The 24,757-nt window shown below is 41.7% G+C and overlaps 1 protein-coding gene across 1 annotated transcript in view; it reads left to right on the plus strand.

The window, feature by feature from the left end:
- LOC132659527 (uncharacterized) overlaps positions 1 to 23,721 on the plus strand; it is a 34,450-nt gene extending 10,729 nt beyond the window's left edge. Inside the window, exons 3-5 of the mRNA XM_060413658.1 lie at positions 16,999 to 17,137; positions 18,987 to 20,047; positions 23,663 to 23,721. Of these exons, the coding sequence (XP_060269641.1) occupies positions 16,999 to 17,137; positions 18,987 to 20,047; positions 23,663 to 23,721 (1,259 nt within the window). The remainder of the gene's footprint in view (positions 1 to 16,998; positions 17,138 to 18,986; positions 20,048 to 23,662) is intronic.
- The last annotated feature ends 1,036 nt before the right edge of the window (positions 23,722 to 24,757 follow it).

Below are 24,757 nucleotides of genomic sequence, written 5' to 3' on the forward strand. Positions count from 1 at the left end.
GCCTGGCAGGCTACTGTCCATGGGATCGCAAGAGTTAGACACGACTTAGCAACTAAACTACTACTACTACTATACCTCAATAAAGCTAAATTTAAAAGGTAAGAGAAAGGGCTCTACTCAGTAGCAGTAAGTCATGAGTAATTAAACACCAACAAAATGACTTTTATTTTGCTCCTGAACCAAATATTAGGGCAGTTCTGGAAATTAAAAGATGCTTACTCCTTGGAAGGAAAGATGACCAACCTAGAGAGCATATTAAAAAGCAGAGACATTACTTTGCCAACAAAGGTCCGTCTAGTCAAGGCTATGGTTCTTCCAGTAATCATGTATGGATGTGAGAGTTGGACTGTGAAGAAAGCTGAGCACCAAAGAATTGATGCTTTTGAACTGTAGTGTTGGACAAGACTCTTGGGAGTCCCTTGGACTGCAAGGAGATCCAACCAGTCCATCCTAAAGGAGATCAGTCCTGGGTGTTCTTTGGAAGGATTGATGCTAAAGATGAAATTCCAGTACTTTGGCCACCTCATGCGAAGAGTTGACTCATTGGGAAAGACTCTGATGCTGGGAGGGATTGGGGGCAGGAGGAGAAGGGACGACCGAGGATGAGATGGCTGGATGGCATCACTGACTCGATGGATATGAGTTTGAGTGAAGTCCGGGAGTTGGTGATGGACAGAGAGGCCTGGCGTGCTGCGATTCATGGGGTTGCAAAGAGTCGGACACGACTGAGCGACTGAACTGAACTGAACTGAAATTAACTTATCTCTACTCCAATTTTTGTCAGCTGGAGAAATGCAACCGTCTGAAGGCTCATTAACAAGTCTGGTGGTTAATATTGTCTGTCAGCTGAGACCCTACCAGAGGTTGTTGGTCAGAAAGCCTATAGGCAACTTCTTCCTGGAACCTGGACTTCCTGAGAGGTGGCTGGTTCCAAGGGTGAGCATTCATGAGAAAGCTCAGTAGAAGCTGCACCACTTTTCATGACCTAACTTCCAGAAGTCACATGGTATCACTTCTGCCTCATTCTGTTTACTGAAGTACACACAAAGGTCTACCCAATTTCAATGGAAGGAAAATAGACTTCCTCCTGATGGAAAGTGACAAGTTTCTAGAAGCACACACGGCATTGGAAACATGTTTGTGCCCACTTTTTTGGAAAATTCAATGTGCCGTAATGGGATAAATAAATGAGCACTGATATTAATATAATTAGGAACTGAGAGCTTGGGGCATGAAATAAAGAAGATTCAGATGTAAAGTGATTATTAAAGAAAAAAAGCACACTTCTGAATTTTAAAATATTTACATATTTCCCAGCTTGCAAGAGTCAGACACGACTTAGCAACTAAACTACTACTACCACTAAAAATGAGCAATTCACTAAGAATAAGCATTTTTAGAATTCAGGTTTGCATCTCTAAATAGATTTCTACATAAAAGGATCTAGGACTCCTTTGAGAAGTGGCTTTTTCCAGGACTGTTAAATATAAACCTTTAGCTGTACCTTAAACTTAGTCCAGTATGTCAATTATATCTTAATGAACTTGAAGAAAAAAAAAAAAAGATGAGCTTCCATACCAGAAAGCAAGAATGCTACCAGTGACTACTAGGATAGTGTCCAAGGGTCTCAGAATTTAAAATGAAGAGGCTACTCTAGCCATTGTTGAGACAATATAAGAATAAATAAGAAAAATAATTACAAAACAATAAAGTATATCAAATATTTTTAAATTCACACGTTTATAATAATACTATAAAAACACACCCAATGTTAGAAAACCACTTCATTATTTGAAAACTGGTAAATAAAGGAGAATGAATCAAGCCTTTTTTTCTTTCTTTACTGTATAAATTATATCTCACAGGAAACAAATAGTTGATGATGGAAAGTTTCTCATTATAGAAATATTCCAGCTAGTAACTAAAGAATAAATAAGTGTAATCAAATAAAGACATTTCATAAACTTTAATTTTAAAAAACGAGTTTAAGTGTTGATAATCAAAGGATACTAATATCACCAAAAGAGGAACAACCAGAAATGTTTTGCCTAATGATTGATGTAACCAACAACATCTATGAAATAGTCTTTCTAAAGTGATCCAATCTAAATTATCTCAAATCCATAACTCTAAATAGCAATTTACAGGAAATACAGGGAACAGAGGAATTCATTCATCGAAGTCACGTACAGACATACTCATACCTCATCATGACATGGGAGAAAATCATACAGGCTGTCATCTAAATGACTGATGGATTTCAGAAGTCATAAATCTTATGAGAAAACTGATAGAGTCTTCATGCATAAGAATATAGTATATATACAAATACAAATATCCTAAAATAATATATATCCTGCCCATAAGAATGGCTAGAATGCATTGAAATGTGTTCTATTGGGTTTTCCTTCTGTGCTTAGTTGTTTACAGAGCTGTTTAGAAAAGGATATATTAGTGTGGTAAAAGTGGTAATCATTCAGTGGTGTCCAAGTCTTTGCAACCCCCTAGAGTAGCCTGCCGGGCTGCTCTGTCCATGGGATTTCCCAGTCAAGAATACTGGAGTGAGTAGCCATTGTCTCCTCCAGGGGATCTTCCAAATTCAGGCATCAAACCCAGGGTCTCCCACTTTTCAGCCACATTCTTTATAGTCTTAGCCATTAGGGAAGCCCAAGTGTGGTATTCAAGTGCAAAGTTATTCAATGACAAGGTCACTGAGGCATTTGCAGTGACTGAAGAAAATATGCAAAAAGCTTGCATCTGGGGCATTTTTAGCTACAAATAATTCAGCTAAAGTACTCTTCATCATTTTCTATAGTAATGGTATTTGGTTAATAGCATAGTGTATTATTTAAAAGCCCATCTTGATTAAATGCCTTGCACGATGGTTGAAATTGAGAAACACTTAGGATGTGGAATGACTCAATACATCATACTCACGGAGAAAATAAATGCACTCTGTTTTTCTTATTGTACAATTTTAAGATATATTAATATTGCTCTCCCTACTAACCAAAATGAATAAAACCCTGAATCTCAACAAACCATCTTTTATTAACACTATTATTCAAAATCACTCCAGCAGGTTATAGCACAGGAACAATTTTTCCCCAAAAAGCATCTAAAATATAGTATTGAGAAGACAGTCCTCAAAATATAGAATATCATATATTGCAGTCCTTAGTCAGCTAGAAATAAGGTTTTTTTTTTCCCCCGGAAAACTTATCAACTATTGCTGATGCATGTGTCAAAGACTGGTTGAGAACTTATTTTTTATAGAGATAATCAAATAGGCACAATATCAATCAAAATCTCAGAAGCAGGCACATATCCAGTAAATATCTAAGTGACAGATTCAGAGCATTGACACCCAGGGATCCAGCTCTTTCCAGGAGCTGGTGACCATCTCATTTCAGAAGGCTAGAGAGTACTTGGGTCTGATATTTAGTTCAACTCTCATCCATTTTCCCAATTTCAGTGCCCTTAACTAACAAAAACACTGATGCATCTCTCCATATGATATTCAAAATCTCACTTGGAGAAATGAACAGAATCTTGATTTTCCTTCAAGGACCTCTGCAGAACTCTTCATGAAAGCTGTACTTTTTAGGTAAACTGTGTCATCAGCAGCTCTGTTTTTCTCTACAAAAAAGAGCATATTAATAGTGGACAGTGCTTTATTTCCTTGAACTCCAACATCTGCATCTGTAAAAGAGGACTCAGATTACCTGTCCTACAGGAATAATTGAAGGTTAAAAAGAGACATGCCATGCCCTACACATAAGTGCTCAGTCAATATTAACTCCCCAATTTACCCACCATGATTAGAACTATCCCTAGAGGAAATGAGCACAATCCTTGTTATCAAAGTGAAAAAGTGAAAGTTAGTCACTCAGTCATGTTCAACTCTTTGCAAGCCATGGACTCTATAGCCTACCAGGTTCCTCTGTCCATGGGATTCTCCAGGCAAGAATACTTCAGTGGGTTGCCATTTCCTTCTCCCAAGGATCTCCCCAACTCAGGGATGAAACCTGGGTCTCCTGCATAGCAGGCAGATTCTTTACTGTCTGAGCCACCAGGGAAGCCCAATCAAATGCCTTGTTAATTTAGAAAGCATCCCTCTAAACAGGAACATTATTTTCTTGAGATACTATGAGGTGATTCCAGAGTCACTAAGAAGAAAAAAAGCAAGGTCTGTGGTCAAATTAGTTTGGAAAATGCTGGGTTAAAACCTGTCTTCATGACTACTAGAAGTTGTTCAACTGCTAATGTACACTCTGGCTCCTTGAATGGAACACAAAGTGTGCTACTTTTCCCAACATTTTGGTCAGTAACCTTTATCAGGAACACTTATTTACACATGAAGAAACTAATATTCTGTAGAACACACTATGGCAACTATGGGTCCTGAGAATCAGACTGACAAGACCAGCAGGCAATCATAGTTGCCTCAAAGGATAACAATGCTTTCCTTCAATTTTTTTCTGTGCATGGGATTACTCTTAGGCAATATGAAGATGAAACACCTTCAGCAAGTAATTCACTATAGAGTTACTGAGCGATTTTTTTATTTTTCACTATCGAGTTACTGAGCAATTTTTTATTTTACATATGGATAACTAAAAGTAAGCTGTCCAATCTTGTGAACAATACTGTGTATAATTAAAGCATCTACTGCTTGACAAATAAACATGACTTCTAAAGGTACAGTGGTCATTTTGGTCAGAAATATAATTAGCTTGACAAAAAAGGAATTCGATGTTTTCCATACTTTTAACAGACTGTTTAAAAGCAGGTTTGGAGAAACTTAGGGTCACAGAAATTCAAATTTTGTATGCACTGATTCAGATGCATAATAAATAGTCATTCTGGAAAGGCAACTTTTATTTGGTTTAACAAATACCTGCTGCATACCTCCTATATATATATAAGGTACATGTGCGTGTTCAGTCACTCAGTCATGTCTGACTCTTTTTGATCCCATGGACTGTAGCCCACCAGGCTCTTTTGTCCATAGGATTAGATCCTTGCCAGGATCTGTCCAGGCAAGAACACTGGAATGGGTTTCCATTTCCTCCTCCAGGGATCTTCCTGACCCAGGGGTCAAACCCACGTCTCCAGCATCTCCTGCACTGGCAGGCAGATTCTTTACCACCAAGCCACCTGAAAAGTCCCACATGTATAAGGTACTGGTTAATAAGGGCATCCCAGGTGGAGCAGTGGTAAAGAATCCACCTGCCAATGCAGAAGACACAGGAGACTCAGGTTTCATCCCTGGGTCAGGAAGATCCCTGAGTAGAAATGGAACCCACTCCAGTGTTCTTGCCTGGAAAAAATTCCGTGGACAGAGGCGCCTGGAGAGCTACATTCCAGGGGATCACACAGAGTCAGACATGACTGAGTAACTGAACACACACACTGGTTAGCAAACCAATAATGCTGAGAGAAGGCATGCATCCTTTTGAATAACAAACTATAATCAGTCTAGACTGTGAATTTATATACTGAACAAAAGCTTGTTCTGCCCTTTCAGGTAATCACTCTCTTTGAGCCTCTTCCATGCCTAGGATTGTGATATGGTATAACATTTTAATTTCAATTCAGCTTAGCAATACCATTGTAAATACCATTTTAACTAGTGCTCAGATGGAACAGAATATGTGTCCATTGCCAAAGCAACCACTTAGTGCATGGTCTTGCAGTTCAGTTCCAGAGCAGCTGTGATCTACTTTGGAAGAAATGGTGAAATAGAAGTGATTTGGAATGGAGTGGCTTCCAGTCCATACACTAAAATGGTTGACATTCAAATTAACCATGCCCAGATGATCCCAAGTATACTCAGGAGGCTGAATCCATCCGAGCTCTATAGATGACTCTGGAACCCATGGCAGGCAGAATTCCAAGGTTGTCTCCAAGATTCTTACCCTCTGTCCACACATTATACATTCTCTTCCCCTTGGTCATGGGTGAGTCTGAATAGGACTGATTTCACTCCCATGATTAGGTTATATCATATGACATAGGTGAAGGGATTTTTCCAGATGTAATTAAGGTCCAAGAAAGAAATGCAAAAAGGCAAAATGGTTGTCTGAGGAGTTCTTACATCAGCTGAGAAAAGAAGAGAAGCAAAAGGCAAAGGAGAAAAGGAAAGATATACCCATTTAAATGCAGAGTTCCATAGAATAGCAAGAAGAGATTAAAAAAAGCCTTCCCCCATGATCAAGGCAAAGAAATTTTTAAAAAAGAAAAAGGAAAAAGGGAAAGACTAGAAATCTCTTCAGGAATATTAGAGATACCAAGGGAACAGTTCATGAGAAGATGGGCACAATAAAGGACAGAAATGGTATGAACCTAACAGAAACAGAAGATATTAAGAAGAGGTGGCAAGACACACAGAAGAATTATACAAGAAAGATCATCATGACCCAGATAACCACAAAGTGTGATCACCCACCTAGAGCCAGACATCCTGGAATGCAAGTCAAGTGAGCCTTAGGAAGCATCACTACAAACAAAGCTAGTGGAGATGATGGAATTTCAGTTGAGTTATTTCAAATCATAAAGATAATGCTGTGAAATTGCTGCACTCAATATGCCAGCAAATTTGGAAAACTCAGCAGTGGCCACAGGACTTGAAAAGGCCAGTTTTCATTCCAGTCCCTAAGAAAGGCAATGCCAAAGATTACCCAAACCACCGCACAACTGCACTCATCTCACACGCTAGTAAAGCAATGCTCAAAATTCTTCACACCAGGCTTCAACAGTACTTGAACCATGAACTTCCAGATGTTCAAGCCGGGTTTACAAAAGGCAGAGGAACCATAGATTAAATTGCCAACATCCGCTGGATCATCGAAAAAGCAAGAGAGTTTCAGAAACATGTTTACTTCTGCTCTAATGACTATGCCAAAGCCTTTGAATGTGTGGGTCACAACAAACTGTGGAAGATTCTTAAAGAGATGAGAATATCAGATCACCTTACCTGCCTCCTGAGAAATCTGTATGGAGGAAAAGAAACAACAGTTAGAACTGGACAAGGAAGAAAATCTGGTTCCAAATTGGGAAAGGAGTACATCAAGGCTGTATATTATCATCCTGCTTATATGCAGAATACATCATGTGAGATGCTGGGCTGGATGAAACCCAAGTTGGAATAAGAGTGCTAGGAGAAATATCAATAATCTCAGATATGCAGATGACACCACCTTGATGGCAGAAAGTGAAGAAGAACTAAAGAGCCTCTTGATGAAAATGAAAGGAGAGTGAAAAGGTTGGCTTAAAACTCAGTTCAGTTCAGTTCAGTTCAGTTCAGTCGCTCAGTCATGTCCGACTCTTTGCGACCCCATGAATCACAGCATGCCAGGCCTCCCTGTTCATCACCATCTCCCGGAGTTCACTCAGACTCACGTCCATCGAGTCAGTGATGCCATCCAGCCATCTCATCCTCTGTCGTCCCCTTCTCCTCCTGCCCCCAATCCCTCCCAGCATCAGAGTGTTTTCCAAAGAGTCAACTCTTCACATGAGGTAGCCAAAGTACTGGAGTTTCAGCTTTAGCATCATTCCTTCCAAAAAAATCCCAGGGTTGATCTCCTTCAGAATGGACTGGTTGGATGTCCTTGCAGTCCAAGGGACTCTCAAGAGTCTTCTCCAACACCACAGTTCAAAAGCATCAATTCTTTGGCACTCAGCCTTCTTCACAGTTCAACTCTCACATCCATACATGACCACAGGAAAAACCATTGTCTTGACTAGACGGACCTTAGTAGGCAAAGTAATGTCTCTGCTTTTGAATATGCTATCTAGGTTGGTCATAACTTTTCTTCCAAGGAGTAAGTGTCTTTTAATTTCATGGCTGCAGTCACCATCTGCAGTGATTTTGGAGCCCAAGAAACTTAAACTTAAAACTCAGCATTCAGAAAACTAATATCATGTCATCTGGTCCCATCACTTCATGGCAAATAGACGGGGAAACAATGGAAACAGTGACAGACTTTCTTTTCCTGGCTCCAAAATCACTGCAGATGGTGACTACAGCCATGAAATTAAAAGACGCTTGCTCCCTGGAAGAAAAGCTATGACCAAACTAGACAGCATATTAAAAAGCAGAGACATTAGTTTGCCAACAAAGGCCCTTTTGGTCAAAGCCATGGTTTTTCCAGTAGTCATGTATGGATGTGAGAGTTGGACTATAAAGAAAGCTGAGTGCTAAAGAATTGATGCTTTTATACTGTGGTGTTGGAGAAGACTCTTGAGAGTCCCTTGGACTGCTAAGAGATCAAACCAGTCCATCCTAAAGAAAATGTGTCCTGAATATTCATTGGAATGAGTGATGCTATAGCTGAAACCCCAATACTCTGGCCACCTGATGTGAAGAACTGACTCATTTGAAAAGACCCTGATGCTGGGAAAGATTGAAGGCAGGAGGAGAAGGGGATGACAGAGGATGAGATGGTTGGATAGCATCACCAACTTGACGGATGTGAATTTGAGCAAGCTCCAGGAGTTGGTGAAGGACAAGGAAGCCTGGCGTGTTGCAGTCCATGGTGTCACAAAGAGTCGGATAGGACTGAGTGACTGAACTGACTGAATTAAGGTCCTAAGTAAGTTGTGACTGAATTAATCAAAAGAGGGCTTGTCCTAGGTAGCCCATTGTGAGCCCATTAAAAAGGAATGGATCTTTCCTAAAGGAATTGATTGGAAATGAAAGAGATTCTCTTGCTAGCCTTAGAGAAGTAAACTGCCATATTGTGGAGGGGGTGAATTGGCATTTTAAATGGCAAAATAGCACCTTAGTTATATACAGGCTTTGAAGCCTGATTGCTTGGCACTGAAGCTTGTTTCCATATATGACCCCGGACAAGTTAATTGTTCCCTCTGAGCCTCAGGTTCCTCAATTATAAACTCGGGTAACACATGTCTGGCCTGCCATGTAAGCTTGTTGTGAGAATTATACATATGAACATAGATGGAGCACTTGGAAGAGTGGCTCCCACATTAAGTTCCTTATAAATGGAAACTGTTCTTATTTTGTGTTCCTAAGTGCCATTGTGAGGACACAACCAGATATTATATCACCATGCCAGGAGAAGTCTCCTTTGAGCACCAAGACCTCTTTATCATCCACCTCAAATCTAAATTCTGGAGTTCCTCAGGACTCTGTAAAGGGTTTTCTCGTCTTTAGCTTGGTTATTTTCTTTCCTAAATGATCTCATCCTTTACTATGACTATATATCATTTATGTGTCATCAACTCCAAAATGTATTTCTCATACACAGATCATTGCTCTCATCTTTAAACATACACATATACCATTACCTATCTGATATATCCACTTTGATGGCTCATAGGTATCTCAAATGTAGCATGCCCACACCTAAATCCTTAGCAGCCCAACCCTTTTTCAGTCTCTTTTCCTCAGGGCTTTCCCTTCTTAGTAAATGGTATGATGGTCCATCCTAGAGGCTCAATTCAGAAATCTGGGAAAATTTAGAATTTATTTCTCTCCACAATATATCATATTCAATTCATTAAAAATTTTCTCCAAAAGATAACATAATCCATTAATTTCTCTTTTCATCATAACATACCTGCAAGACTGTTCCAAATCCTTTTAAAATGATATGTAGCCATTTAATTATTATTTTCATGTACCAAGTCTGTCTTCCCCTGCAAGACTGCTCTGATCACTTTTACAACCACTTTGTACTCTACCACTAGCAAAATGCCAATCCCACAACAGATATTGAGAAAATATTTGTTGAATGAATGAATGAATGAATGATCATAGTTCTCCCCCATGACCATGTTCTGGTGAAAACAACAGAATTAACCACTCAGACTGAAAGCAGAAACAGCAAAACTACTAGAATATTAATGTCATAAAAAGTTTGAGATTCATATTTTCCCACATTTCAACTCCAGATATAAGAAGATTGCTTACAATCTGAACCACAGAGCTTCACATCTGATCGCATTTTCTGTTGCCATCACCAGTGGCTATCGTGTCTTGAATCCTTCTCTTCCTGGAAATAGCTATACTTAATAGTTCTACTTATACCAGGTAAATGCTTGATACTTAGAGCAAAGGCACAAATTCTACTTATGTATTAATCAATAGTCATATCCTTTGTTGTTATTGTGAGGAATCATTCCAGACCCTAAAATGGTTATGTCCAATATCCTGTGCCAAACTCACTATTTTTTCTCATCCCCAGGCTTCTATATTTGACCTTCATCATTACACTTTGCTGAGGTAGGTCTCCTAGCAAATATCATGAAAAAGGTTGGAAGTGCAATCTAAGCAAGACTTTAAAGTTCCAAATCTACATGAACCATTTTTATTTATACCCAAACCAAGGAACAAGGGCTTCCACACAGATCATTTCTGTGGTAAGTCATGCCCACAACTAAATCCTTAGCAACATGACCCTTCTTCAATCTCTGATGAAACCTCTTACCCACAGGCATCTTCCTCAATAATATCCCATAAAGCCTCTCCTCACCAGGACCATGTCCTGAGTTTCTTTTATTGAAAATAAAATTCTCATTTCAGCCCTCATTGCCCTCTAGCTAACACTCTCTCTCTTTCCCACCAACCTAAATTTTCCCTCTGATCTATCTGTCCATTTCCTTTCCTTCTACAGGAGTTAACCTAAAGAATATTTTTAATACACTCACTGTACTTTATTAATCCAGCCTGAAAGAAGCCTTCAATATTATGTTGTTGTTCAGTCACTCACTCGTGTCTGATTCTTTACAACCCCATGGACTGTAAAACACCAAGCTTCCCTGTCCTTCACCATCTACAGGAGCATATTCAAACTCATGTCTATCAAGTCAGTGATGCCATCCAACCATCTCATCCTCTGTCATCCCCTTTTCCTCCTGCCTTCAATCTTTCTCTTTTCCAATGAGTCGACTCTTCACATCAGGTAGCCAAAGTATTGGAGCTTCAGATTCAGCATCAGTCCTTCCAATGAATATTCAGGACTGATTTCTTTTAGGACTGACTGGTTTGATCTCCTTGCAGTCCAAGGGCCTCTCATGAGTCTTCTCCAACACCACAGTTCAAAAGCATAAATTCTTTGACACTCAGCCTTCTTTATGTTCCAACCCTTACATCTATACATGACTACTGGAAAAACTATAGCTTTGACTAGATGGACCTTTGTCAGCAAAGCGATGTCTCTGGTTTTTAATATACTATCTAGGTTGCTCATAGCCTTTCTTCCAAGGAGCAAGTGTCTTTTAATTTCATGGCTGTAGTCACTGTCTGCAGTGATTTTGAAGCCTAAAAGAAGAAAGTCTGCCACTGTTTCCATTGCTTCCCCATCTATTTGCCATTAAGTGATGGGACCGGATGCCATGATCTTAGTTTTTTAAATGTTACGTTTTAAGACAACTTTTTCATTCTCCTCTTTCACCTTCATCAAGAGGCTCTTTAGTTCCTCTTCATTTTCTGCCATAAGTGTGGTGTCATCTGCATATCTGAGGTTATTGATATTTCTCCTGGCAATCCTGGCTTGTGTTTCATCCAGCCTGGCATTTGACACGATGTACTCTCCATGTAAGTTATATAAGCAGGGTGAGAATAGACAGCCTTGACATAGTCCTTTCCCAATTTTTATCTAGTCCGTTGTTCCATGTCCAGTTCTAACAGCTGCTTCTTGACCTGCATACAGGTTTTTCAGGAGGCACGTAAGGTAGTCTGGTATTCCTATCTCTTTAAGAATTTTCCAGTGTGTTGTGATCTATACAGTCAAAGGAGAAGTCAATGAAGGAGAACTAGCTTTTTTTGTGATCCAACAAATGTTGGCAATTTGATCTCTGGTTCCTCTGACTTTTCTAAAACCAGCTTGCACATCTGGAAGGTTTCAGTTCACATACTGTTGAAGCCTAGCTTGGAGGAAGTTGAGCATTACTTTGCTAGCATGTGAAATGAGTGCAATTGTGAATAGTTTGAACGTTCTTTGGTATTGCCCTTCTTTAGGATTGGAATGAAAACTGACTTTTCTCAGTCCTGTAGCCACTGCTGCGTTTTCAAATTTGCTGGCATATTGAGTGCAGCAAATTTCACAGCATTATCTCTCAGGATTTGAAATAGCTCAACTGGAATTCCATCACCTCCACTAGCTTTGTTCTTTCTCATATTGTTCATCTGTGTATTCTTGCCACCTCTTCTTAATATCTTCTGTTTCTGTTAGGTCCATACAATTTCTGTCCTTTATTGTGCCCATCTCTGAATGAAATGCTCGCTCGGTATCTCTATAATTTTCCCTGATGAGATCTCTAGTCTTTCCCATTCTATTATTTTCCTCTGTTTCTTTGCATTGATCACTTAGGAAGGCTTTCTTATCTCTCCTTGCTATTCTTTGGAACTCTGCTTTTTTTCCTTTTTCCTTTGCCTTTCACTTCTCTTCTATTCTCAGCTATGTGTAAGTCCTCCTCAAACAACCATTTTGCCTTTTTGCGTTTCTTTTTCTCAGGGATAGTTTTGATCACCTGCACAATACATAAGCAATTTGTGCCTCCTGTACAATGTTATGAACCTCCGTCCATAGTTCTTCAGGCACTCTATCAGATCTAATCCCTTGAATCTGTTTGTCACTTCCACTGTATAGTCATAAGGGATTTGACTTAGGTCATACCTGAATAGCCTAGTGGTTTTCCCTATGTTCTTCAATTTGAGTTTGAATTTTGTAATAAGGAGTTCATGATCTAAGCCACAGTCAGCTCCTGGTCATGATTTTGGTGACTGTATAGAGCCACTCCATATTTAGCTGCATATTGATTGAATATAATCAATCTGATTTCAGTATTGACCATCTGGTGACATCTGTATGTAGAATTATTCTCTTATCTTGTGGAAGAGAATGTTTGCTATGACCACCGCATTCTCTTGGCAAAACTGTTAGCCTTTGTCCTGCTTCATTATGTGCTCCAAAGCCAAACTTGCCTGTTACTCCAGGTATCTCTTGACTTCCTACTTTTGTATTCCAGTCCCCTCTGATTAAAAAGACATCTTTTTTTGCTGTTAGTTTTAGAAGGTCTTGTGGGTTCAATATTATAGGTATCCTTTAATTTTCATATCACTCTTAACAAATCTGAAATTTACATGCTTATTACGTGATTATCTGATTAAAGCCTTTCTTCCCCATGAAAACTCATTTTTTTTTCACTATTATTTTTCCCATACCTAGCACAGTGTATATGTCACATGGAATATGCTTGGTGAATAGTCAGTTCTTGCACTAGAATGTTAAATGAATAAATGCCTGTTTATTCACTGTTAGGAATCCATTTATTTAAGTTAAGTTACTGGGTTTCCCAATCAAAATGTGATTGACCCTTATATTTAGTCCGTGCATTCTAGAACAAGCACATAAAGAATTTCCTTATGGGAAAAAGCCTTTAAGAAAGGACTTGGCACCATGTTGAGCTTAGAAAAGACCTAAACGCTAATGCAAGACCAACTATCAACATCATGTAGCTGAAAGACTGGAAAAGCATGGGTTTTGGACTCAGCCAAACATGGATTTGAAGTTGGACTTCGTCACTACCTAGGTGATCTGTCATAAGAATTAAAAGAATTCCATTTGGAAAATACTCGGCATAAAATAACGACGATAAATATTTGTTTTTTATCCATATAATCCCTATAATCCTCCAGCTACATTGTAACTTTTTCTGAGAAGAATGCTGCCCATTAAATCGCTTATCTGAATATCCACTGAGGATAAAAGTAAACATGAAAATGTATTTTGGCCACTTCAATTATTTTGCTCTTTCTTTGAAAATCTTTTCCAGTCTCAAATTTATTTCAGTAAGCTAGTCATCACAGAATCCTTGGGATGGTTGCTATTGGATCTGGTTTAAAAGCAATGAACTGAAACAAAGTATCATGATAAAAGTATGCAAATTGACCCAAACTTAAATCAAACTAATAGGAAGACTTTTCATCCACTGCCAGCTAATTTACTTCATGCTTCTGGATATCGATTCTACTTCGAGTGGTGGGAAATCTGTCATGCTTAAGATGCCATCTGTTCCAACTGCCAATGAAAGTTACTTCTGTCTTCCAAGGTCTGTTGGCCAACAGCTCATCTCTTATTTCCCATAGTTTTTTGAAAGCTTCATTAGGTTCCTAGTCAACACTAGACAAGAAATCCAATCTATTTATTTTCATTACTTCTAACAATTGACTAATTTATACTTTCAGTCAGGAGCTTCCCCTCAACCACAGACACAAAAATCAATGAAGAAGGGAGTGTGGGGACATGTGAATTTTGTGGAAAAGATATTGGAATTGCAGACAAAGAACAAGTATAGAAGTCTCCATGAGGCTACAGAGCAAAGAAGGGATTAAACAGCAAATATCAGTTTGTTAGAGGAAACAGTCAGCAAAATTTCAAAGGAAAGTATGTTTCTGGAAAAATTAGGCCAAGCAATCTTCCCCACGAAACTATGGAAATTCTGTTTCTTGGAACACTACAGACGTGTCAAATGCTGTGGCCTGTGCTGTAGTAATTGAATACTCATTTGTATTGATTCACGCATGAATTGGTGATGCACTTTTCATACTGATATTATGGAACCAAATGAATAAGGGGTTTAAAGAAATCAACTAAGAATGAACTAAGTCTAACTCTAAATAGTCAAGTCCAGCAAACATTTTAATGGTTGAGAAATTTTTTAATTATGTGAACCCACTTATTTCTTTAACATAAATTCACTTGATTTAAAATTTTTCAGTCTATTCAGGATACACATGATGTTCCAGTTTTGAACAATGTTCACTGATTCCTCAGAATACAAAGAAAAATAAAACACGTTTCTGATCCATGGGTTTTAGACTTTCCACCTTTCCATTGTATCTGTCAATATAAAATTGACAGTATAACTAGCTAATAATACCTAGATTAACTGTGGTTGGTGAATTTTTTTTACATATACTTGGAAGAGTGAAAAACAATTCACCTAGTGTTAAAGCTTTGGGGTTTTTTTGGAGCCCAGGTCGAAACAGGAAGAAGTAGATTTGAGGAATGTATAATAAATCAAAGTTAAGACATGCAAAGAACCCAGCCATTTACTTAAACAAGGTGTTCATTCTCTTTGGAATAAATAAATGTTCAGCAGTATATGTTCTAGAATGCCTTCTCTGGACACATATCTGCTATTTTAAGTCTCTGAGCTCATTCCCTGTAATATTTCCATGTTTCAAAAGTATGAGAGAGGGACTAATCTGAAAAGTACTCTCAATGACTTTTCTTCAGTCAATTCATTCATATGTAACTAATTTTTATTTATTTATAATGTAATAAACATTCACTATAGAAAGCTGAAGAAAATTCTATTCACTCACCTTCTTCCTCACAGAAATAAGATCTTGCTGAATGCATATAAATCCTTTTCTGTACATACAGACATATATACATAATATTTACTGACAAAATTGAGAATAGATAGGAGAATGGCATTGTAACATGCATTTTTTCAATGTATCTTGAGAACTTTCCTCTCACACTAAATGTTTAAATGCTGAGTAAGATTTTATATATTTTCATATACTCATCAACAAATATTTACTATAAGATAGTGAAAACTACAAAAAAGAACTTGGAGCTCTAGTTCTTTGTTCTCCTAGCAAACTCATTTTCTGCTGTACCTTACTAACTCTACAGTGTGCTCATGTGAATGAATGACACTCTCTGCTCAAAGCAAGTAAGGAGCCCTGCTCTTCAGTTCCATGGTGATCTCATATGGCTTATGGTAGAAATCTGTCAGGGGTTTATACCAACCTGCCAATGCCAAGAGGCACCCAATGTCTCCTTTGGGGACTGACCAGAAATGGGCAAAGTGTGTGGACTAAACTCTCCTTTTTCAGTCAAACTTTCCAGTCTCTTTGACTATTTCATAAATTCTTGGGAATTAGAACTACTAACCCATCTGTCAGATCATAGACTTTCAAAGGACCTTTGATCTATGCTGTTACTGTATACTGTTGCTGCTGCTGCTGCTAAGTTGCTTCAGTCATGTCTGACTCTGTGCAACCCCATAGACGGCAGCCCACTAGGCTCCTCTGTCCCTGGGATTCTCCAGGCAAGGATACTTAAGTGGGTTGCCACTTCCTTTCCAATGCATGAAAGTGAAAAATGAGAGTGATGTTACTCAGTTGTGCCCAACTCTTAGCAACCCCATGGACTGCAGCCTGCCAGGCTCCTCCATCCATGGGATTTTCCAGGCAAGAGTACTAGAGTGGGTTGCCATTGCCTTCTCTGACTGTATACTGTTACTTAGGTCCCAAACTTGGATTGGTAGTCAGGAAGTGCCTAGCTTCACTAAGAGTCGAAAGTTCAGAAGCTAGATGGAGCTCTAGCTTCAAGAGCATCTCTTAGGTTAAAGTTTACTCAGATTGGAAATACAATGATTTTCTTCCTTTGGCACCGCTAGCTCTTAGTGGACCAGAGGAGACTTTTCAGTGGCTTTTGTCCCAACTCCTTGGATATTCTTTCCATGGAATCTGTGGGAATGAAATGGAAGGACTGGCCCTAATAACTCGAGGACAAAAATCACTTTTTCCTCACTGGCCGGTGTTAGGGACCAAACGACGGACTCTAGGACCTGAGTCATGTTTACCAAAAAGAGACAGGATATGCGCTCATCCTGCCTGGCCAATCATGTAACGCCAGCTACTCCTGTAACTGAGACAAAAAAACTGCCTGTATATAAGCCGCCATACTCCTTTGTTCAGGGCTCTTGTCGGATTCCCTTGTGTGGGATGAGACTTGGGCCCTAGCGCGCTAGGAATAAACAAACTCCCTTCTTGCGTTTGCAATACTGTGGTGGACTTGCTCTCTCGGTCGGTCGGAGATACGGGCTCGGTGCATAACATCTGGGGGCTCGTCCGGGATCTCTGTCCCGCCGGGGAGGACAACTCTCCTGGTAGAAGGGAGTAACCTCGTTAGGAGATAAGAGCTCTGAGCACCGGTTCTAATGTTGCAGAAGCCCAGATTAAGTCCGGGGCCCAGTACCGTACTGGGGAGGCATTTGGGTGTAAAGTGCAGAGGCAAGTCCAGGGTAAGGCCGGGGCCCAGTTTCATGCTGGGGAGGCGGCTGGCTCTGGTTACTGGATTAAGTCAGTGTAAGGCCAGGGCCCGGTTTCGTGCTGGGGAGGCAGCTGGCTCTGTGAACATCCTGCAGGTAAGATTGAGTGCATTGTTGGTGGCCACCTTGTGTTTGTTATCTGTTTGTCTATTTGTGGTGTCTGCGTTGCTCTTTGTGTGCTCTGTTGGCTCCCAGTGTACTTTTCTGTGATCATGGGACAAACAGCTTCTACTCCTTTATCTCTTATGATTAACCACTTCTCTGATTTCAAGTCTAGAGCACAGAATCTATCATTGCTGGTGAAGAAAAGCAAGTTAGTAACTTTTTGTTCTGCTGAGTGGCCTGCTTTTGATGTCAGCTGGCCACAAGAAGGCACCTTCAGCCTGCCTACTATTCGAGCGGTCAAAGAGAAGATGCTCACCCCCTACCCTTCGGGACACCCAGCCAGACCAAAGTCCATACATTTTGGTCTGACAGGACCTGGTGGAAAACCCCCTGGCCTGGCTAAAACCTTTTGTTTTTCAGCCCCTCACTTCCCTTCCCTCTTCCCCGCCCTTGCTTCCACAGGTTCCACAGGTTTCATCAAGAGAAGCCAGAAAGAGAACCAAGCCTTCAGCTCCTCCCAGAAAAAGGGGCCCCGCCTAGGGAACTCAGGGAAAGGCGAAAAAAAAATGGCCGGCATAGCGGAAGAAGACCCGGAGGTTCCCTCCTCCACCGTTCATGCGTTTCCGGTCCGGGCAGGGCCAGCCAGAGAGGGTGGAGAACGGACATATCAGTATTGGCCCTTCTCCACTAGTGATTTGTACAATTGGAAAACCCAGACTCCCTCCTTCTCTAAAAAACCGCAGGGTCTCATTGATCTTTTAGAGTCTATCCTGTTTACTCACAATCTCACTTGGGATGATTGTCAGCAACTGTTACAGGTACTTTTTACTACAGAGGAGCGTGAATGGATCCTGTCAAAAGCCCTAAAAAATGTGCCAGGGATGGATGGGAGGCCCACAATACAGCCTAACCTCATTGAAGAGGGGTTCCCCTTGGTGCGACCCAACTGGGACTTTGAACGTGCTGCGGGTAGGGAGCGTCTCTGAGTGTACCATCAGACTCTCATGGCTGGCCTTAGAGCGGCCACCAAAAAGCCAACTAATTTGGCCAAAATAAATTCAGTGAGGCAAGAGCCAAATGAGAGCCCAGCAGCCTTCCTAAAAAGGATAATAGAAGCTTTTAGACAGTATACCCCTATGGACCCACAGGCAGATGGGTCACGAGTGGCAGTTATGTTAGCATTTGTAAATCAAGCAGCCCCCAATATTAAAAAAAAGTTACAAAAGATAGAGAGGTTAAGTGAACAATCCTTGCAAGATCTAGTGAGGGCAGCCGAGAGAGTTTTTAATCACAGAGAGACCCCAGAAGAGAGAGAGGACCACGTTAAAAGAAAAAAAAGAAAATTTAGAGCTAAGAAAACCGTAAAAATCAAAAAGAGCTGGCCCAGATATTTTTTGCTGGGGTTGAAAACAAAAACAGGTTCCAGAAAGGAAAAAAAACTGGACTCAAAAACTGAAAAAAAAAAACGACAAGGTGTAAGCTTAAAAAAAAAAAAAAAAACAATGTGCATTTTGTAAAAAGTTTGGACATTGAAAAGATAAATGCCCCCAAAAAAAATCTAAAAGAGGGGCCCAAAAACCCCAGAAACGAGACTCCCTCCCTAGATAGTCATATCCTCTACGCAGGTGAGGATAGCGACTAGGGGGGTCAGGACTCAAAGCCCTGCCCCAAGTCCTGGGTAACTATAAATGTGGAGGGGAAACTGGTTGGCTTCATGGTGGACACGGGAGCCCAATACTCAGTCTTAAACCAAAACGATGGACCTATGTCTAAAAAAGTAGCTGGGTGCAGGGAGCAACCAGGACTAAACGATACAGATGGACTACAAAACGGCAAGTGAACTTAGGGGTCCACCAGGTGACCCATTCTTTTCTGGTGATACCTGAGTGTCCAGCACCCTTGTTGGAAAGGGATTTACTATCTAAAGTAAATGCCCAAATTCATTTCAACCACAGACAAGTGTCGGTTCTAGATGGGACCAGGGGTCCTCTTCAGGTCCTGTCTCTGGCATTAAAAGATGAATACAGACTCTACTTGCCAGAGGCCCCAGCGACAATAAGCCCCAAAGTACAACCATGGGTTCAAAGATACCCTCAGGCCTGGGCTAAAACAGCAGGAATGGGACTAGCCAAACAGAGGCCCCCTATCATTGTGGAACTGAAAGCCAGTGCTTCCCCGGTGAGGGTACGACAGTATCCCATGAGTCAAGAGGCTCAACAAGGAATTACTCCTCATATACAATGCCTCATAGACGCTGGGGTCCTAAAAAGGTGCCGGTCCCCATGGAACACTCCCCTGTTGCCTGTGAAAAAGCCTGGGGGAACTGATTTTAGACTGGTTCAAGATCTACGAGAAGTCAACAAACGGGTGAATGATATTCATCCTATGGTTCCTAACCCTTATACATTGCTAAGCAACTTGCCTCCAAACTACATTTGGTACACTGTTTTAGATTTAAAAGATGCCTTTTTCAGTTTGTCTCTTGCCCCCACAAGCCAAGAGATCTTTGCCTTCGAATGGCGGGAAGACGGTGGTCAGACCCCTGTGCAGCTGACATGGACTCGCTTACCACAGGGTTTCAAAAACTCGCCCACGTTATTTAATGAGGCCCTGGACGAAGACCTCCATGAGTATCGGGTTGACCACCCTACCATTGTTTTATTACAATATGTTGATGACCTTATGCTGGCGGCGGCTACAGAGAAAGAGTGCCAAGAGGCAACAGGTGACCTTCTCCAAACCTTGGGGACTTTAGGTTACAGGGCTAGTGCCAAAAAGGCCCAGATTGCCAAGCAAGAGGTTACGTACCTCGGTTATAAGATAAAACAGGGCCAGAGGTGGCTAACACAGGCTATGAAAGAAACCATCCTCCAGATCCCTGAGCCGGCTAACCCTAGACAAGTGAGAAAATAACTGTGGGATATTGCCGGTTATGGATCTTGGGGTTTGCAGAAAAGGCCAGGCCCCTATATGAAGGGACCAAAGAAAACAAGGACTGAAAATGGACTGAGCCAATGAAAGAGGCCTTCCAAGAGCTCAGGCGAGCCTTGCTAGAAGCTCCTGCCCTTGCCCTCCCTGATCCATCTAAGCCTTTCCAATTATTTGTAGATGAAAAGCGGGGGATAGAAAAGGGGTACTAACACAGAGATGGGGACCATGGAAGCGACCTGTAGCTTACCTTTCCAAGAGACTGGGCCCAGTGGCAGCCGGATGGCCACCTTGCCTCCGTATCATCTCAGCCACCACGCTCTTAGTCCACGATGCTAATAAACTGACTTATGGACAGAGACTCTTGGTCTACACTCCTCATGCCATAGAGAGAGTTTTAAAGCAACCCCCAGGTAAATGGATTTCTAACGCCCGCTTGACGCACTACCAGGCCTTGCTACTTGACACCCCACGGATTCATTTCCAAACGCCCTGCACTCTAAATCCGGCCACACTTTTGCCCAATCCGGAGGAAAATAGCCCCCTCCATGATTGTGATGAGATACTGGCCGGGTTAACAGCAATGCGAAAGGACTTAACCGATACTCCACTGGATAACAGTGAGCTAAAATGGTTCACAGATGGCAGCAGTTATGTAAAAGATGGACAGAGACGGGCGGGAGCCACAGTAGTAGATGACTCTGGACAGACGATATGGGCAGAGGCCCTTCCCCCGGATACCTCAGCACAAAAGGCAGAGTCAATTGCCCTGATTCAAGCATTAGAGAGAGCCAAAGGGAAAAAAATAACTATTTTCACTGACAGTCGCTATGCTTTTGGCACGGGACACATCTAGGGCCCAATATATCGGGAATGGGGGTTTTTGACAGCTGAAGGAAAAGAAATTAAAAACTTGCCTGAAATCCGTAGACTTTTAGAGGCTGTACAGATGCCTCGGGCTGTGTCAATAGTACACGTACCTGGACATCAGAAGGGTGACAGCCCCACGGCATGAGGGAATCGTGCCGCAGACCTGGCAGCTCGAAAAGTAGCTGATAAAGATTTCATCACCCCTGTGTTGGAGATCGGACTTCCACCTCCAGGTATGGGAACTCTGCCCCCAACCCCTGAGTATTCATCCACAGGCCTTGCTTGGATCCAAAAACACACCAACCTTCAAAAAGGTGAAGATGGATGGTACCGAGACTCAGACGGCTACTTGATACTCCCTGCTCAGTTGGGACGGCAACTATGTGAGCATTTACACTTGTCTACTTATCTGGGAGAAAAGAAGACTCTGATGCTCTTTCTTTTTTTTTTTTTTTAGTTTTTATTTTTAAATTTTAAAATCTTTAATTCTTACATGCGTTCCCAAACATGAACCCCCTCCCACCTCCCTCCCCATAACATCTCTCTGGGTCATCCCCATGCACCAGCCCCAAGCATGCTGTATCCTGCGTCAGACATAGACTGGCGATTCAATTCTTACATGATAGTATACATGTTAGAATGCCATTCTCCCAAATCATCCCACCCTCTCCCTCTCCCTCTGAGTCCAAAGTCCGTTATACACATCTATGTCTTTTTTCCTGTCTTGCATACAGGGTCGTCATTGCCATCTTCCTAAATTCCATATATATGTGTTAGTATACTGTATTGGTGTTTTTCTTTCTGGCTTACTTCACTCTGTATAATCGGCTCCAGTTTCATTCATCTCATCAGAACTGATTCAAATGAATTCTTTTTAACGGCTGAGTAATACTCCATTGTGTATATGTACCACAGCTTTCTTATCCATTCATCTGCTGATGGACATCTAGGTTGTTTCCATGTCCTGGCTATTATAAACAGTGCTGTGATGAACATTGGGGTGCATGTGTCTCTTTCCATTCTGGTTTCCTTGGTGTGTATGCCCAGCGGTGGGATTGCTGGGTCATAAGGTAGTTCTATTTGCAATTTTTAAGGAATCTCCACACTGTTCTCCATAGTGGCTGTACTAGTTTGCATTCCCACCAACAGTGTAGGAGGGTTCCCTTTTCTCCACACCCTCTCCAGCATTTATTGCTTGCAGATTTTTGGATCGCAGACAAAAGAGACCATAGCAAAAATCTGATGCTCTTTCAAACTGCGCGTCTGCGATTTCCCCGGCACCAGACAACTGTAAAGAACATAGTGCATGCTTGTAAGGCGTGTCAACAGATGAGGCCAGGAAAAGGACAACATGCAGGACTGAGGTATCGGGGAGAAGGACCAGGGCAACACTGGGAAATAGATTTCACCAAGGTAAGGCCAGGCAAATATGGTTACCGGTACTTGTTAGTGTTGGTGGATACCTTCTCAGGGTGGGTGGAAGCTTTTCCTACAAAGGGAGAAACCGCGATGATAGTGACAAAAAAAATTTTAAAAGAAATAGTTCCCACGTTTGGCCTGCCAGTGACCATCGGCTCTGATAATGGACCTGCTTTTGTGAGTCAAATAGTTCAGAGCCTTGCCCTAGCTCTGGGGACCAAATGGAAGTTACATTGTGAATACAGTCCACAGAGCTCAGGGCAAGTAGAAAGAATAAATCAGACTCTAAAAAAACACTTTAAATTGACTATAGAGACTGGCAGGGACTGGGTGACCCTCCTTCCCTTCGCCCTCTTCTGTGCGCGTAATACTCCTTATCAACTTAATCTGACCCCATTTGAAATTCTGTATGGGAGACCTCCCCCTGTATGTCCAATATTTGAAGGGAAAAAACTACCACCTCCCACACTGGGGCAATTCCAAGAGGCCTTGATGGCCTTAAGCAAGGTGCACTCTCATGTCTGGAAACTGCTCCGGGAAATACATGTGGGTCAAAATAAGGGAACTATTCCCTCACATGACATTGGCCCAGGAGACTGGGTATGGGTCAAAAGGCACCAAACCAAGGCACTAGAACCCAAATGAAAGGGTCCTTATGTTGTTCTTCTTACCACCCCAACTGCCCTAAAGGTCAACGGTATCGGGCCTTGCGTGCATTGCAACCAGGTACGCCCAGCTGCTTCAGCAGAGCAGGAAGACACTAAGAAAAAATGGAAAGCATCTCTGCACCCGTCCAACCCCCTGAGGCTAAAGCTTCGAAGGCGCCAACAGGACCAGGACAACCCGGCTGGGCCGTCTTGTGGATGACCCTGTTACTCTGCTCCAGAGTTGCCAGCGTGAACCCGCATCAACCCGTCAAAATCACCTGGAAGCTGCAAAATGGACTAACACGAGAGGTGCTAAACTCCACTACCGCAATACATCCACCAAACACATGGTGGCCAGACTTGTACTTTGACCTTAAGCTGATGGTAAATGTGCCTTGGGCTAGGGGTTATCTCCGAGAACAAGGGTTCTGGGCATGCCCAGGCACACCCAGACATGACTGAAAGACCTGTGGGGGGGCACAAGCCTCTTATTGTAAAACTTGGGATTGTGTTACTTCTAATGATGGACCTCGGCGCTGGGAAGTAGGAAATCAAGATTTACTTAATTTTTCATTTGCCAAGCCCCTCCCTAGGGTCCTCGGAGATCCAACTTTTAGCTGTGAAAGTTGCAATTATGCACAAGTCAGAATAAGTTTCAACCCAGAAAAAAGCAAAAAAGAGGGGACCTGGATCTCTGGCCTATCTTGGGGGCTACAGACGAGGGAATCAGGAGGGTTTGGGGTTGATGGGAAAGGGATTATAGTAGTGAGCCAGGTCTTAGAGCCAATTCTTGTACACAGTATCGGGCCCACCAAAGTAGCAAAGCTGGCTGTAACCCCCCGCCTAACGACTTCCATGCCAACATCTTTGGCAGTGAGCCCCGAAGCAGAAGCGCTCACTGAAATAGATCCCCTATGGAAGCTGGTTAGGGCAGCTTATGCCACCCTGAATCAGACCCATCCTGAGGCAACTAAATCTTGTTGGTTATGTTACAACTTAATTCCCCCTTATTACGAAGCAGTAGGCCTCAACGCCTCTTACGACTTGGCCAACAGCACCGATCCTCCTCAGTGTCAGTGGGGGAACTGAAAGGTGGGTCTTACGATGAAAGAGGTATGGGGAAAGGGCTTGTGCATGGGCACGGTGTTACCAGCAAAGTCTCCACTTTGTGTGCATATCGTCGAGCCTGATGATTTGCCTGTAGCTAAATGGTTAATACCTCAAATGGGGGGATGGTGGGTCTGTTCACACACGGGGCTAACTCCATGCCTGCATAGCTCAATCTTTGACCCCAAAAAAGAATTCTGTGTTATGGTGGCTGTCGTGCCAAAGATTCTGTACCGACCAGAGAAAGCAATATATGATTATTGGGCCCAAAAATTAACTCTAAATCCTCCAAAAAAAACTTATAAAGTTAAGAGGGAACCTCTTACCGCCATAACCATAGCAACTATGTTCGGTCTTGGAATAGCCGGGGCTGGAACCAGAATAATAGCTCTGTCCCTGCAAAGCCAAGGATTTAACTCCCTGAGAGTGGCCACAGATGAAGACATTACCTGTATAGAGCAATCTATTAGTCATTTAGAATCGTCTCTAACTTCTCTATCTGAAGTAGTTCTGCAAAACAGGAGGGGATTAGATCTCCTCTTTCTGAAACAAGGGGGACTCTGTGCTGCCCTAAGAGAAGA

The sequence above is a fragment of the Ovis aries genome, chromosome 3 (assembly GCF_016772045.2).
Source record: "Ovis aries strain OAR_USU_Benz2616 breed Rambouillet chromosome 3, ARS-UI_Ramb_v3.0, whole genome shotgun sequence".
Classification (NCBI taxonomy): Eukaryota; Metazoa; Chordata; class Mammalia; order Artiodactyla; family Bovidae; genus Ovis; species Ovis aries.